At 34.6% G+C, this 16,310-nt stretch overlaps 1 protein-coding gene across 2 annotated transcripts in view; it reads right to left on the reverse strand.

Annotated features, from left to right (window-relative positions):
* LOC118191468 (neprilysin-2-like) overlaps window positions 1–16,310 on the reverse strand; it is a 126,887-nt gene that overhangs the window by 49,180 nt on the left and 61,397 nt on the right. For both annotated transcript variants that reach the window (XM_085815076.1, XM_085815075.1), the window contains exons 7-8: window positions 9,582–9,743; window positions 4,545–4,628 (exon numbers count right to left, since the gene is read on the reverse strand). In XM_085815076.1, the coding sequence (XP_085671202.1) occupies window positions 4,545–4,628; window positions 9,582–9,743 (246 nt within the window). The remainder of the gene's footprint in view (window positions 1–4,544; window positions 4,629–9,581; window positions 9,744–16,310) is intronic.

Below are 16,310 nucleotides of genomic sequence, written 5' to 3' on the forward strand. Positions count from 1 at the left end.
GCATGTACCTATAGAGGGCGCTGAGTGCTGGGATTGCATGGGATATCGTCAGATCTCACAAGATGCCTGTGTGATAGCGTCGGAGCACGTTAAGAGGCATCGTTGGTATCATCGATGCCTCTAAACGGTGTCAAAGCTCGGTCATACAATTTTTAACAGCGGGAAATGCGAGTGATTCTCAAATCTATCATCGAATGCAAATTGTGTATGGCATGGAGTGTATGAAATGCAAACCGGTATTCCAATGGTGTAGGGATTTTCGATTTTCGTAGTGGAAGAAGCAGTACTGACGACAGGGTCAAGCACCAAAGAACCTGGTCACCACAACCTGGTCAAGCACCCAAGAAGTGTGTGCACACTTCCTATGCTCATAGACATTTCCTCCGTTATTTCTTGAGTGGCGATTCACCGATTGATTTTCACGACACGGTCCACATCTGCAACTGCTTCTTGGATGATCGCCACGTGCACTTGACCAGATTGTGCATTGTCGTCAGTACTGCTTCTTCCACTACGAAAATCCCTACACCATCAGAATACCAATCTACATTTTACACACTCCATGCCTTATACAGTTTGCATTCGACGATAGATTTCAGAAGCACTCGCATTTCCCGCTGTTAAAAATTGCACGACCGCGCGTTGATACCGTTTGGAGGCATCCATCATGCAAACGTTGGCTCTTAATGTGCTCCGACGCTACCACACACGCATCTGGAGGGATCTGAAGAATGCAATCCCAGCACTCAGAGCCCTCTATAGAGCATGCCCAGACATCTTTCTTTTCAAATGGCGGAGTTATTACAGAAATGCCGCTTTCATTTGAACGATCCTCTTATATATATATATATGTACTATGTACAGGGTGTATCTAAACAAGTAGGCAAAACTTTAGGAGGTGATAGAAGGCAGCTATACAAACAATATTCGTCATAGAATGCATGGTCGGAACACAAACGGTGAGCCTCAAGGTAGCATTTCACATGGTATAATAAAAGGGTCGGTCTTCGCAACCTAACTTCATTTTCTACCTTGAATTGCCGAGAGAATGTCTGGTTATACAAACTACGAAATTTCCAGGGCGATGAACTGGCCGAAATGGTCCCATAACTTGACCACCAAGATCACTGTAATTCTCGTGTTTGGACTTTTTCCTGTGGGGTGTAAAGAACGCTCCTGAACTCTACTAGAAAGACCTATGATGCTCTTGACTAGAGAGAACGTCGTTAGCAAACTCCTCACACTACGAGTACTATAATTCATTTTAACACCTTATTTAAAGAACTGTGAATGGCAACGACTTAACTGAGAATTACGCATGCGTAAAGAGATGAGACTTCTGTTGAGACGCCTGTGAGAGAGAGTTTGGGAAGCTCCGCCAGCGAGCTGGAGATAAAATTTGTCCAGTGATGACGAGTGCTATCTTCGTTAACGTCTCTGATTGTGTCACCAACTCGGATATGTACTCAAGTTTTTCTAAATGTATTAATTAAATGTTGTATCTGTGTTATGTTGTGTAATTAAAGTGATGCATCACCAATACCAGTGTTGATTCCGTTCCCACTGAAGCATCCACGACGTCACAGACAAAAGAAATAAAAATTGGAGGTTCCAACCGAGATTTTGTGTGACAAGAGACCAGGTATGTGTTCTCCACAATATTCATTTCCAGGCCTGAAGTGTATAATGTAGTTATTTATTACTTATTCGGGAAATCAATTCCCAAAGCAGAAGTACGCTCGTCAGTGCATACGAGTTTAAGCAATGTGTTTGTTTTATATATCTAACAAGATATTTTCCTTTTGTGGTATATTCGGGAAAACATTTTCCCATTAACACGTAGCACATCAGTGCATTTTATAGCACGTCAATGCATAAGGTTTTTGAAAACAATCAAAAACCTTATGTTAAACAGTCACCTCTTGGTTGCGTGCAAGTTGGAGGCGCGCAACGTTACAGTCTCTCCAATTATACCCCAAAGACCGAAAAAAAAAAAGGAAAAATTTCCTTATAATCCTCTCCAACTGAACGGGCAACTGAAGGCGAGATGGACCCAATCGCCAAATGCAGGTAGTGACGAATTATCATCCAGCATATTTTTAGTTTGGATAACATTTGTAGAATCATTAGATATTTTTTGAAGCCGAGAAACATCAACAATTAAGGTTGCCACTGCTGGGTCGAATCGTTCAACTGCTGGCCGCAATTATCCCACGAAGGTGCGTGGTGAGGAAGAGCAAACTTTCTTCAAAATAATTTGCAGTAAGAACGCGGCTTCCGATAAAATTACAGTATGCAGTTTCTCAAATCAAGTATTGCGTTTATATATCTAACGAGATATTTTTCTTTAGTATGATAATGGGGAAAATCCATTCCCGTAAATAAACAGCACATCAGTGTATTTATGTTTAACGTTTCGTTATAAATTGGTGTGATAGAATCTGAACTGTTTATTTTGTGTATATGTGAAAGCACATCAGTGCAATATTGCAATTTTCATTTCGAAGTCATTAGAAGAAAATTTATGTTAAATTCTTGTGAAAGAAATAAGTTGTTGAATATATTAAAAACTTGTTACTTTTGTTTTCTCATGAAAGCACACCAGTGCTGTATTTTAATAGGATGTGTATTTTCTGAGAAGTAGAATGTTAAATTCTATCATTTCATTTTTAATTTTGGCTTAATCCTAGTATCCGGTGCATACGGGATTTGGCTTCTTTTGGCGACTTTATGATGAGCAGTAAAAACGAAACATATACGATGAGTAGTAAACGTGTCATTCAAAGAATATATATAGTTATACATAGTATATAGTATGTATGTAGTGATAATATATAGTGTATAGTATATACATAGACGTTCTTTGGGTCATTTTTGGCGTTAGCGATAATTTTCAAAATCCCGCCAAGGCTGCACCGTATACTAGGATTTTACCTTAATTTTAAAGCTTTGAGCAGTAAAAAAAAGTTCTAATAGTTTTCTGATTTTTAAACCTGCGCCTATCGAATTTACGTAGTATTTGCGTTGGCTATGTGGTTGCCAGCGGAACTAGATGTCATGAAAACGATAGTTAATTAAAGGTGTTTATGTTTATTGGCGCCACTCTGGTTTTTTTTTTTCTGTCTGGCTGTACTAAATGAAAAGAATTTGTTATTATTTTTTTTATACGAAGTATTCAGTAAGGTTGTTTATTCGTTTTATGTTTGAATGGAAATAAATCCAAAATGATTAATGCTTTTATTAACCTTTTATTTTTATTTGCCTAATTTTGTAAGAAAGAAGAAAGTGTTTTTTATATTTCTGATATATTTTTTGTGAATAACTATTTGAGTTCTTATTTGTTTTGAGCAATTACTTTTGTGAAAATAGCATTTTTGGGAAAAGCTAAGAAAAGGGATCTATTCCTTGTCGCTTCAGAACTCGGGGAAATAGCTTTAGAAGATATGAAAGTGATAGATTTAAAACATTTAATAACGAATAGTAAAAATCTAAGGAAGAAAATATCAATTGATGATCTTATGCAGTCTTCTTCAACTGTATCTTCTCATTCTCAGTCTGCTACATCAAGTCTTATACCTTATTAAGTGTACCTTTTAACTAATTAAAATTCATCATTTCCTATTTTATTCATAAAACGCAAAATAAAGGAATGTGAAATGTATGAAATTCTTTGAAAAATGACATTTCAGAGGGTTTTTGCAATCATATTGCCCTTTTTATAGTTATAGACTTAGAAGGCAGAGAGCTCGAAAGGGTTTTGTCAAGTCCTTATATTTTTGCTGCCGATTGCGAAATTTCTCAAAGTAAAGTAAAAATTTTTAAGGAAACAGTTTTAACCCTGTGGGTCGCAGGATTCTATAACTAGGAAATTGTAACTTTCTGTGCATCTAAAAACCTCAATTAGTGCTTGAATAATTTAAATATAAACTTTTCATTGTGCTTTGATCATTTAAATTTAATGATAAAAGAGATTTGGTTTTAATTAAATTATTAAATTATTGATGATTAATTTTAGTTGTCTGATTTTCAATGTGCTTTTATTATTTAAATGCAAACCACATCATATCTTTGCTTTAGAAAATTCGGAGAAGTATTTGCAAATAAATTTATTGATTTTTGATTATTTTTCAATTAAACTATTTCAATATTATTTGAATCTAGTTAAAAAAAGAACTACAAAATAAAATCTACTTCACATATTCTTATTTGATAAAATAGCGATTGTCATTAATTTTCTAGTTGTTTCTGCAGAAATAAAATGTTACTATAAAAAAAAGAAATTCTTTATTTAAAAATTATTTTTGCCCAATTTAGAGAGAATTTTCATAAAATTATCTACGATTGTTTGAGAAATATTGTGATTCGATATTTTTAAGTTTAATGTAATTTGAGGAAATAAAGGCTACAATGAATACTTTTACAGTATATTAAACACATTTCATAATTTTCAGTATAGCTACTGCTACAAAGCATTTTGATTATTTCCATCATAATTTAAATATACAAAGCAATTAATGACAAGTTAAATTTGAAATTTGACTTACGGATATCCATGCATGTGTCATACATTCTTTTTATTGTCTGAATGAAATCAGGTTCGGATCCTTTCAACTTCTTCTCTAAGAGAACTAGGTATGAATAAAAATAACATTTATGTTGTTGAAGCTATATAGTCTTTCTTTATAAAGTAATTCTCAATGTGTTAAGTCAAGAATTTGTATTTTAAAAAATGAATCAGTTAATATACAAACTGCAAAACAGCACGCCAAACAAACAGCTGCATCCGAAGACCGTTTCATGTCGCGGTCGGCTCGAAGAAGTAATTAAAGACTGCAAGGAAGTTTGTTTACAAGTAGATCTTCAAACTACCACAACTCAATTCAGCCTTTTCTTCTGCTATACGAACTTTTCACGAGGTTTGCTTTTAGGATCGAAAAAAGATAATTTATATTGCTCTCATTTACTCTTTCAGAGGGGTGTGCTGGAGATGGTGTCCTCCTTATATTCAAAAACTACAAGAGGAAAGGGATCGTATGCTTTTTACTGACAACTCTAAATGTAACCTGGTTTTAGATGTCTGGAATTTCAAGGTAGCAAGGAATACGCAAATGGCCTTCTTTTGTTCATGAAAGATTTTATTTTTGTAGACGCCGAGTAGAATAGATACAAATGGCTGCATCGAGCTGTATATCTTTGATGAAATCTCTAGAACCATTCACAGATGAAACCCCATGTAAAACCATTTAAATGTTCTGTTGGCACAAATTTCTTCTAATGGTGAACCATGCTTGTCCGTATCTAAAACCTTTGGTACCAGAATGCTTGAAAATAGGAGATATCACTCGAATGGATTGAGCCTTCTACGCATCAATTATATCTCGTTTGAGCGCATGTATGATACCCTACTTGCAGCTAAATACCTTTGCTAATCAAGATATACAAAGTGCGCTTTAAGAGGAATAGTATGCGGTTTCAAAAGACTTGTTCCAAAAGAAGAGTTATGTAAATGTCATAAAATCGAGATTTCAGAACTGTATTTCGGTCAGAGGGGGAACACACCCGATACCAATTAATTATAGGCTAATTTATACTAAAATTTTGACCAAGATTATACGTACATTACATTATAAGGTATTTCTCCCGCTTTCTTAGCATGCCTTCGTGGTGTAATGGCCAGCTCGCTCGACGCGTATTTGAGAGGTCCGTGGTTCGTGTCCCGGCGAGGGTATTGCTCATATTTCATGTCTCCTGCTTCAAAATACCTAATGTCTCTACAGCGGCGCCCGAACTAAAAGGTGGTGGATAATGATTCTCCTCTACCAAGATTTGGCGATTCGGTCCCCTACTCCCCAATCGCCCTTTAAAAGTGGCAGCACACAAGGTATTTCTCCCGCTTTCTTAGCATGCCTTCGTAGTCAGCACACTCGAAGCGTATTTGAGAGGTCCGTTGTTCAAGTGCCGGCGCACTGCTCATTTTTCATGTTTCCTGCTTTGAAATAACCTAATGTCTCTACAACATGAATAATTTGAATGGAAAAAATTATTTTTTAAACAAGACAGTATTTTCATTCAATCATAAATTTATGTTTTAATGACATACTGAGTTTTAAAAAATTGTTAGGACACGTTTATGCAAATTAATTTTAATAAATAATAACATCAAAACTCTAAATGCATTAAACTTAAATTATAAAACATGGTTTACTTTTAAGGTATATACTTATTTATTTTTCTGCTCGTAAGGCATTTGAAAGGATTAGAATTAATTGACGAAACCTAAATTTTTCAACGCATTAGCTTTGGATTGTACTATTACTTCAGCATTTTACTATTATAGCTAAATTAAAAATGATATATGTCAAATTCCCAAACAATTATTGGTAACATTTGTAAATTTGATATAAATTTGCAGCTAGAAAAACAAAATGTATTGAATTTGTGTGGAAATGATTAATTTAACAGATTTTGTCACTGTCAAATATTAGAGTGTTGAAAAATTCAAAATGAAAGAAGGTATTGGGGAAATCAAAAATGTTTAGTAAAATATAACAATCAAAATTTTAAAAATCGAAAGCTGGATATTCCCAGATTTTAAGCAGAAGTTTATTAATCATGCAAGATGTTTATTAATCAATAGACTGTATAAATGAAAGTTATATATATATAGGAACAATGCCCGGTTGGAAAGTTTAAAATTCTGTATTGGTAAACAAGGGGAAAACTTCAGCTTTCTTTCTCAGAATCTATTAGCAGTCAGAAACAAGAATTCTGATTGCTGAACAAAATAATATTTGATAAGAGAAAATAATTTAATATCTTGAATCAAGATGATCATGAATTAATTTTCGACTTTCTGAGAGTAAATAAATGTACAGAAAAGGCGAAAGATAATTTTGAAATCTGATGTTATTTCTGGTACCAGAGAAGTTGGAAGAGGAGCTGTGATTTATTTGCATACGTTGCTTATTCAAGCCGTGATTTGTAGAAGCATATTATAATTTTAGAATAGAATTAGAATTCATCGGCACAAAAGCCTGAAAAATTATTTCCAATTCCACCAAGATCCTTAGCACACTGCTTTGAATATGCAACTTTGGATATGGTTTAATATTTCTAAAATGCTTAAAATATTTTCTCAATGCACAGATAAAATTTTTTCGAGCGTATAAAATTCTAAGTAAAATATACTTTTATGAAATAAAAATTGATTAATACTAGGTAATTGAAGACTAGTTAGATGTAAATAAGAAATAGATTAGTTGAATTCATACAAAAAGATTACACTATGCTATTGAAAGCTAAGAATAGTTCCATAAAATTTTTTTCATTTTTATTTGACAAAATTTTAAATAGCCCATCACTTATGTGACTTGATTTCCCTTAAAAAATGAGATATTAATTTTTCTGCTTATTATTTTATTCTTGAAAAAATATTTTAGATAAAAAATCGCTAGATATATATATATAATGGAACTCATACTTTAGAGATTCAATAAGTGCATTTAAGTTTTTCGAAATTGTTTTTGGACATAAAAAGTTTCAATCATTTTGTGTTTAGAAGTATAAAATCTTCTTTTGGGAGGCTCAGCAAAGAAAAATAATTCCATTTTACATATAAAATAATTTCCATTTTACATATAAAATGGCAACGGGAAGTTTCCTCGGAAAACATAGCTGAATATTTACATAGGATCCTAAATAAAAATATTCGGAAGTGCTTTAAACCACCATCTTAATCAGGACTTCCTCCTCCCCCTCAAAAACATCACAGAATCACTAAATACTACATTTATATATTTACAATCTTCTATTTACATCAATTTACCAATTAACATTTTAACATTATAAATTTATAAATAAACAGTTTGCAATTTTATAGGTTGTTCTGCAACTAACTTAATATCTTCAGCCCTAGGCAGTCGAGTTGTCTCTTTTATGAAATTAACTACTGAAACAGAAGGTTTCAACAATCGTTTTATCCAAAAATTTGAACTCAAACAAATGCAGGATTTGAACTTACAAATTAAATCTCCGACAGGTGAACTTAAAATTTCAATTAAATAGATGCTTTAAACTGCTATATAAAACACCCTAACAAGCATCTATCCAAATTACTACGTGGAGCAGTTAATTGCGACTAGCAGAATAGCTAATGCCGGAGACCAAAGCTGGGAGAGAGAAACGTGCCCGGACAACATTGCTGCAAAAAGCTCTCTGTCTAAACTTTCAAGAACTCTGACTTAAATACCCGTAGCTCATTTACAACCTACTGAGAGCCAAGGATACGAAGAAGTGACAGCACAATTCCAAATTATAAGAACATTTATTAATTAATATAAAATATATTTTACAGTTTGTTGTGTATTGCTTTACTTCGAAATTTCTCAATGTTAATCGATAATGCTTTCTCAGATTTTCAACAGAATTGCTATCTGCACGTAATTGAACTTTTAATTGATTTGAGAAAAGAATATTGTTGATACAACGCATTTTGACTAAATTTATAAGATAGACTGTAGATGTATAAGATATTTACAGCACAATGATTTTTTTAGATCTTCTTGCATTTTGACCTTATTTTTCTTTTTCGAAGACTAAATTTCCATGAGTGTTAATTAACAGTTCATTTCACACCGACACTGATAATCAGAATACATCACTTTTGCATTTTATCTGTTCATATATAATTTTATATACTCGTTGCGTAAAATCAATCGGATGTATTTTTCGTAGATGAATTTTTGGATGCGATGGATGGATTTTTTAAAATACAGTTTTATATGGATTCATAAAATTTTATTTTGGAAATCTGGCATTCGCCAATTGAGCTTTATTGCCAAATTTGGTTATTTTTCGCAATTTGTTTAATTCCCTGTCCATAGAATCCCATTCCCTGTCCAGCAGGTAAATTTTTTAATACCATTTATTTCTAGTCGACCAGATTTATATGCAAGTATACTGTTTTCAGAAAAATAAAAATTTAGAATTCAGGGCTGTTAGGCTTTCCTTGTGAGGCAGCTAAAATAGTATGTTTTAATCGAATAATCGGCTTTGCGTTAAGCCCAACAGTGATCCTAAGCTAGCCCAACAGTGAGCGAGCGGTCACTGTTGATAATCATCACAAACTGACTAGCTAAATACCTCACTAAAATAGCTAATCATCACAAATTGATGCAGATTCAAATTCTGGTGAACGGACTGGCTATATGCGCGTTTTCGTAAGTTTCCCTAAAATGAATGCGAGCTACGTTGACAGAAGAGACATGAAGACAGAAACCTTAATCTTCCGTATGCCATAACTTCAAAAGACAGATTATGATCGGAATGACTCCTACACAAGATAGATTATGATCGGAATGGCTAGCTATTGCAGGAATGACTTGCCATTTTTTCAATTGCTTATAGCTTTATTTCTTAAATATCCATCTTTTATAACGTAGAAAATAGAATAATTCTGCATATTATGCATTATGTAAACATTTAAATATTTCACATTATGAATAACCTTGTTTCCTCAAAGCTATTGATTGCATTTACATTCATAAACCTCGTGAAAAATTTAAATGCATTTACTAGCTTACCTCTAAGCGCAAGTGCAAGGTCATCTTGAACTTCAGTATGAACGGAAACGTGCACTTTATCCTCGAGCAAATCATGTTTGCTGATCCAACCACCACAGGCGAACTGGTAGAAGTCATCACAAGGGTCCACATTCTCATTCAAGTTTGATAAGATCTCAGCAGCTAAAAGTAAGCAAAAACTAATAATGAATGATAGATAGAACCCGTCGTAATGTTGTTTACCTTTTCAAATTCAAACAGAAGCTCTGAAGACATTAATTAAGCACTTAGAAAGCAGACACGATTGAAAAATCCGAAAAAGGAATTAATTAATCTCCATTAATGGAACATTTTCGTGCTTAAGGAAAATGCCATTGGCGCTTAACTGTATTCCACTAAACAAACATCAAAACAAACATTCAAGTGCGATTTGAAATAAGAATCACGCTGTCTATTATATATATTAGATCCTACGTTTTAGTTTTTAATTACATCAAGAATCATGTTGTCTAATTACATAACAGATCCTTCATTTTAGTTTTTAACTACATCAAACTATAATTCAGTCTACATTATGCACGGCTTATGTTTCATTTAATTTGCAAGCAATAATTAATGAGTACAGTAGTTTTCTATTTTGTTGCTTTATTATAGAGGTGATTCTAAATTGTTTTTGCAAATTAAGAGGAGTGACAGTACTCATCCATATGAGTAATAATTACCACAGACCATAGGGTTGCATTCCACTCTGAGAGGCAGGAAAGAGGAATATTAGAATTCCAAACTAAACTTACAACAGTGTTGGGAGCGAATGAACGAGACCAAAAGTTGCACAATCAGTTTAGTAAAAAAAGTTACCGAGAGTGCACAAAATGGATAAAACCGAAAACTTGGCATTTGAGTGTTAATTCGAGCTCAGACTTTGATAGCAAACATTCAAATGCACATCTTTGGTTGGCAAGGTATCAACATCGCAAACTATTGCAACAAGTTAATTACCTAATCAAGTGCTGAATATTGTCAACTAACTCCAACTTCCGCTGTATGACGAGATTAACCTGAAAAGTTCTTGTTGTGTTCCCGCTGTCAGAATTTCGTATCCCATACAACGGCGCTTGAAGTAGAATGAGCGCAGTACAATAAGTCCAGGAGGACAGAATAGATGATGGCGAAGGGAAAAAACTGCTAACTTGATACTTGATATCAAAGTAGCAGTCTTTTCCCCTAATAGATAATTTCTTCCTAATAATTTAGCCTTTGGTCTCGTTTGTTTGCTTTCCCAACACTGCTCTAAGTTCAGGCTGGAATTCTAATATTCCTCTTTTCTGCCTCTCAGAGTGGAATGCGACCCTATGTTCTATGGTAATTATTGCTCATCTGGATGAATACTCTCACCCCTCTTAATTTGTAAAAACAATTTAGAATCACCCTGTATATTATGCTTCCGTGGGATTAAAATTGTATGCATAAGGTCCAGTGGAAAGGTTTGTCCTATAATGTTACTTCAAGTTTCATCATACACGCAGGAGTTCATTTGAGACATATATGGCTTTCTCTCTTTATCACTGCATTTACAAACATGTCTCTAAGAGGACTCGTACACCTTAAAACCCACAAGATCTTCGAATATGTGACTGTTGCAAGAATTGGGATAACTTATTTATTTTAAAAGCAATTACTTCCAACTTTTTACAGCTGACTACATAATGTAGCTGTTTTCTGAAATAGTAATCAGAAATTTTGTGTTGCCATAAATATTTTTATACTTTAATCTGCTTTGTGACATAAGTTTTCGTCGTGTTTCCACCTTGCGCGCACAGTTTAAAACATTCTGTTGCATAATTTAATTCCATATTTAATATATAGCTTTTATAACATTTGGAAACTACTGTGAACCAAAAATCCTAAGAATTTCGTGTTAAATTTTTATTTTATTTGGGGTTGAGTTTATAAAATGTATTTTATTAAAAGAAATCTGTAATAGTTTCGTGCATAAACTTTTTAATTTAAAAATATTCATTAAATTTTTGGTTCAGTTAAAAATATTACCCATATAAAAAATTCCATTAAATTTCAAGTATGTAGCATTAGTCATTTTTAAAATATCATGCGCGCAAAGTGGAAACATGACGAAAAATTTTGTCACAAAGCGGATTAAATTCCAAAAATATTTGCAGCAACAAAACCTTTCTGGTTACTAGTTTCCAAAGCAGCCATATTATCTAATCAGCTCTAAAAAGTTGGAAGTAATTGCTTTTAAAATAAATAAAATATCTCAACTCTTGCAACAGTCACATATGCGAAGATCACAAGGGGGTTTAAGGCGTATGAGCCCACTTAAATTAACTGAACCCAAAGTGTCTCATATCATTCTTAATCGAGATGTTATAGGTATATGGAGTTTAGGATAGTATATGCAGGAGATGGTTAGAAAAATCTGAAGCAGGCGACTTCCATCTTAATGATAAGTCACGTTTTGAGCGGCCATTTGTGACCGACGAAAGACCATGACAATATCCTTTTTTTGACAATATTGGAGATTGCGCAAAAGTTTAATTCAGCTCAACAAACCATTTAGGACCATATTCGGAATTTAGGACTGATCTAAATATTCCAGATGGATGCCTCTTTAGTTAAGTAAGAAAAATGTGCATAATTGAGTCGTTATATGTGCATCTCTACTTGCTTTGCTTGGAGAAAAAAACGAACCCCTTTTGGATTGGATGGTGATGGGGATAAAAGGTGGATTGCCTACGAAAATATCGTTAGAAAAAGAGCATACTGTGAGCCCAGACAACCTATCCTCACGCCCTTTAAACCAAGTTTGAGCCTAAATAAAAGAATGCTGTATGGGATGTCCGGACAAATATATTACAAGCTTTTGAGACCGAAAGAAAAGCTCAATTCGGAGAGATAATGTCAGCAAATGAGCGATTAAAACATAGCAGTAGAAACAATGACCGGCAATGTTCAATAGGAAGCACATCACACCTGCATCACGATAATGCTAAATAACATGCTGCTTTGGTGACTTATCAGGAAACTGCAGAGCTGGACTGGGAAATTCTTCCGCATACACATACTTCCCATCCCTAGCGTCATCCGATTAACACTCAGTGCTATCCTTACAAAGCTTTGAAGGAAAAAAATTCAAAACTGATGATGTCATACAAGCACTACTTGCGTTCTTTGCCTCTAAGAAGAGGTTTTTTTTTTTTTTTTTTTTTTTTTTTTTTTTCCCCAAAAATAGTATCTACGAGTTACCAACACACTTGGCAAGAGGTCATAAGTAACGACGACGGCAATTGTAATGTGCAATAAATATTATTAAAAGTAACGAAGATGTATTATGTTCTTTCATATCCCAAATGGAAAGATCAAGACTGATCAAAAATCTCTACATAAAATAAAAAAGAATTTGTGTATTATTTCCTAAGTACACCAATGGCCGCACTGGATAAAACCGTTGAACACTCGTAATTTTACCTAAGTTCATATCCCGATGAGCGGGACGGCTGTTTGAGTATGTGTGGAGGTTTGGGATTTTTCGCTGAATGATTCGTTGTTTTTCGCTGTATTTCCTTAAACAAGTCTTCCCCTTAGAAAACCTTTTCTTTAGGAGATAGTCCTCGCGTATTTTATCATAATCCAAAAATTTCCTTAGAAGTTTTATAAGGTATTTCTCACACCTTCTTAGCGTGCCTTCGTGGTGTGAAAGTAGTACTCTCGGCGGGTATTCGAGAGACTCGTAGTTGGAGTTCCTGTGAAGGCGTTGCTCATTTTTCACGTCTCCTGCTTTCAAAATAACCTAATAGCTCTACAGTGGCGCCTGAACTAAAAGGTGGTGAATTATGATTCTTCACTACCAGGATTTAGCGATTGGGCCCCCTAAAACCCCAGTTGCCCTTTAAAAGGGGGAGTATATAAGGTATTTTCCGCACCTTCTTAGCGTGACTTCGTGGTGTGAGGGTAGCACTCTCGGCGCGTATTCGAGAGGACCGTGGTTAGAGTCCCGGCAAAGGCGTTGTTCCTTTTTCATCTGTTTTGCTTCGAAATAACCTAATCTCTCTACAGTTTCTCTAGAAAGACATTCCCTTATTAGACATATAGCCCTCTGTTGCTCTTCAGCATTCGATTACACAAAGAATATTATTTTTTAAGCTATTTGTAAGGGTATATGATCTGCAAGATTTTAGCGGAAAATAATTCAGCCCAATTGTTGTGAAAGGCTTGGGTGTTTTTCGGAAATAAATCTTTCCAATTTTTTGAAAGCAAAAGTTGCAATGATACAAGTTGTCATTGTCAAGCAAAACATTTATAACTTTGATTACAAACTTCACAATTTTGTAAGGAATTACTAAAAATTCTGCATTAAAAGTTCGTTTTAATGTGACTGTTATTAGCTAGTTATAAAAATGCTAGAAAAAATTAACAAAATTTTTTTAGTTATCCATTTAACGTAAATACTGAGTTTAAAACCTCACATTTTAATGAAAATATGCATGTCAAAAGTATTTTGAAGAAAATCTGAAACATTTATGATATAAAATTCTTTATGTCTATCTTAAGATATTAGTTGCAGTTTAAAATCGTTTACACAATCGCAATGGTTTGAAAATAATTATCAAATATTTGAATATTTTATTTAGACCGGAGCTTTCATATGAACAGATTACCGAATAATGTCACAAACGAAGCAATAGTAAATACTCAAAGAAGTTCTAAGAAATCGCTTTCCCAGTGCCTTCGAGTTCTTCAGCCTTCCTTCGTAGTTCAGCCAGTGCCTTCGAGTTATTAAGCGATGATTTTGAGTACTCAAAGACCAATTAAAAAAAAAAACCTTTTATTTACAGAATTAATTGATTCACGTGAATTTTCTTTACTTTATTTCTTCTGACCCTGTTTAAGTATTATTTTGATCATCTTATCAGCAGTATCAGATTTATAGTATTTTATATGTATTTCGAGTCAGCTCTAAATTTACACTCTGCTTCTTTTACTGGCAAGCATATAATTAAGTTGAAATTTTACATATTATGGAACCCGTATTTCTGTCGATATATATGTTTCGAAGGAAAGAAGTGAAGAAATGATGAAAACGGGAAACGAGTAAGCCGGGATAATCTGATTCATTGTAAATAAGCAATATATTGCAAATAAATAACATATATTACTTTCAACATGAATACAAATTTTTAAAATCTACTTTTAAGAACCAGATCGTGCACTGTCCTTTTCTTTCTTGTTAAGTTCTACTTGAACTGAAAATGTAACTGTGTAATGTTTAAACTTTCCAAAAGTTAAGCACGAAAATGTAAAATGAAAAAAAAAAAAAAAAAAAAAAATTAAAAAATACTGCTTTGGTTGACACAAAATTCGGCAGGAAAGAATAAACAGCATAAAATGAAAAAAAAAAAAAAGACATTAATAGAGTATGTGATCCCCTCCTCATCTGTATACAAAGTTTACACCTAGTGACCATGCTTTTAATTAGGTGGTCAACTATCTCAGAATTAAGCAATCGCCATTTTTCTTGTAGAGCAGTTTCCAGCTCAATAAGAGTGGCTGGAGGTGGGAAACGTGACAGCACGGCCGAGAGCATCCCAAAGATTTCAATGGGATTAAGGTCGGGCGAATATGCTGGCCACGGCATACGCGCAATCCCTTCACTCTCCAGGTAGTCATCGACGATGTCAGCTCTATGGGGACGTGCGTTATCGTCCATTAAAACAAAAGCAGGGCCAACTGCTGCAGCGTACAATCTCACAATGGGTTCATCTCGATACCGGACAGCCGTCAAAGAACCCCGTTTAAAGATGTGCAGGTGCGGTACGGTATCTTAATGAAATCCCTGCCCACACCATAATCCTTCCGCCTCGGAATGCGTGATGTTCAGTAATGTTTTGGGACTGATTGCGTGTTCGTTGTTCACGTCATATCCTTATACGCTTGTCATCTGGCTCAAGAGCAAATCTTGACTCATCAGTAAACAGGACATTGCCCCAATCAGACACATTCCATTTGACATGTTCCCGGCACCACTGTAATCGTGCCCCTCTTGATTGGACGGATAGAGGAACACAAACTCAAGGTACCCGGGCGTACAGTCTACTCATATGTAATCTTCAGCGTACAGTGACTGCAGATATCGCCTTACCAATGGACGCTGTAACCATAGATGTCACACGTGTGGAGGTCGCTCTGCGATTCCGCTTGGCTACAATAGCAATATATCGATCTTCCGCGGGGGTTGTAACCCTTGGGCGACCGGCTACGGGCCTTCGGACAGCTGTCTGTAGAATTGTTTCCATAAACGTGAAATTACAGAATGATGAACGCCGAAGAGCAACATCTGTGATCGACTGTCCTACTTCAATCCGCCCCACAGCACGCCAGCGCTCAGAATCTTCTATTCCTTTTCTGGAAGTCGTAGAAACACGTATGTCTTGAAAACAAATTGTACAAAAGTTTTAAACACCTTGTATCAGCACTTACAATCAACTTCTGTAACCTTTCATAAAGCTGGCTTCTTATAAGACTGCCTTTTTTGCAAATTTCCTGACAGGAAAGCGCAATTGGCTGTTACCTAACATATTTACATACTTCCATCTACCTCTGCAGTGATTTGCATCCTCTTCAATTCTGATTGGCTTCCGGAAATTAGCATTTTCCTCTCCGTGCTTAATTTTTGGAAGTGAATGAGTTATACTATCAATTCTACTTTTTATCAACTCTAACCAGGATATAAAG

The sequence above is a fragment of the Stegodyphus dumicola genome, chromosome 4 (genome assembly GCF_044657685.1).
Source record: "Stegodyphus dumicola isolate Sdum_Otavi_A_Nest chromosome 4, ASM4465768v1".
Taxonomy (NCBI): Eukaryota; Metazoa; Arthropoda; class Arachnida; order Araneae; family Eresidae; genus Stegodyphus; species Stegodyphus dumicola.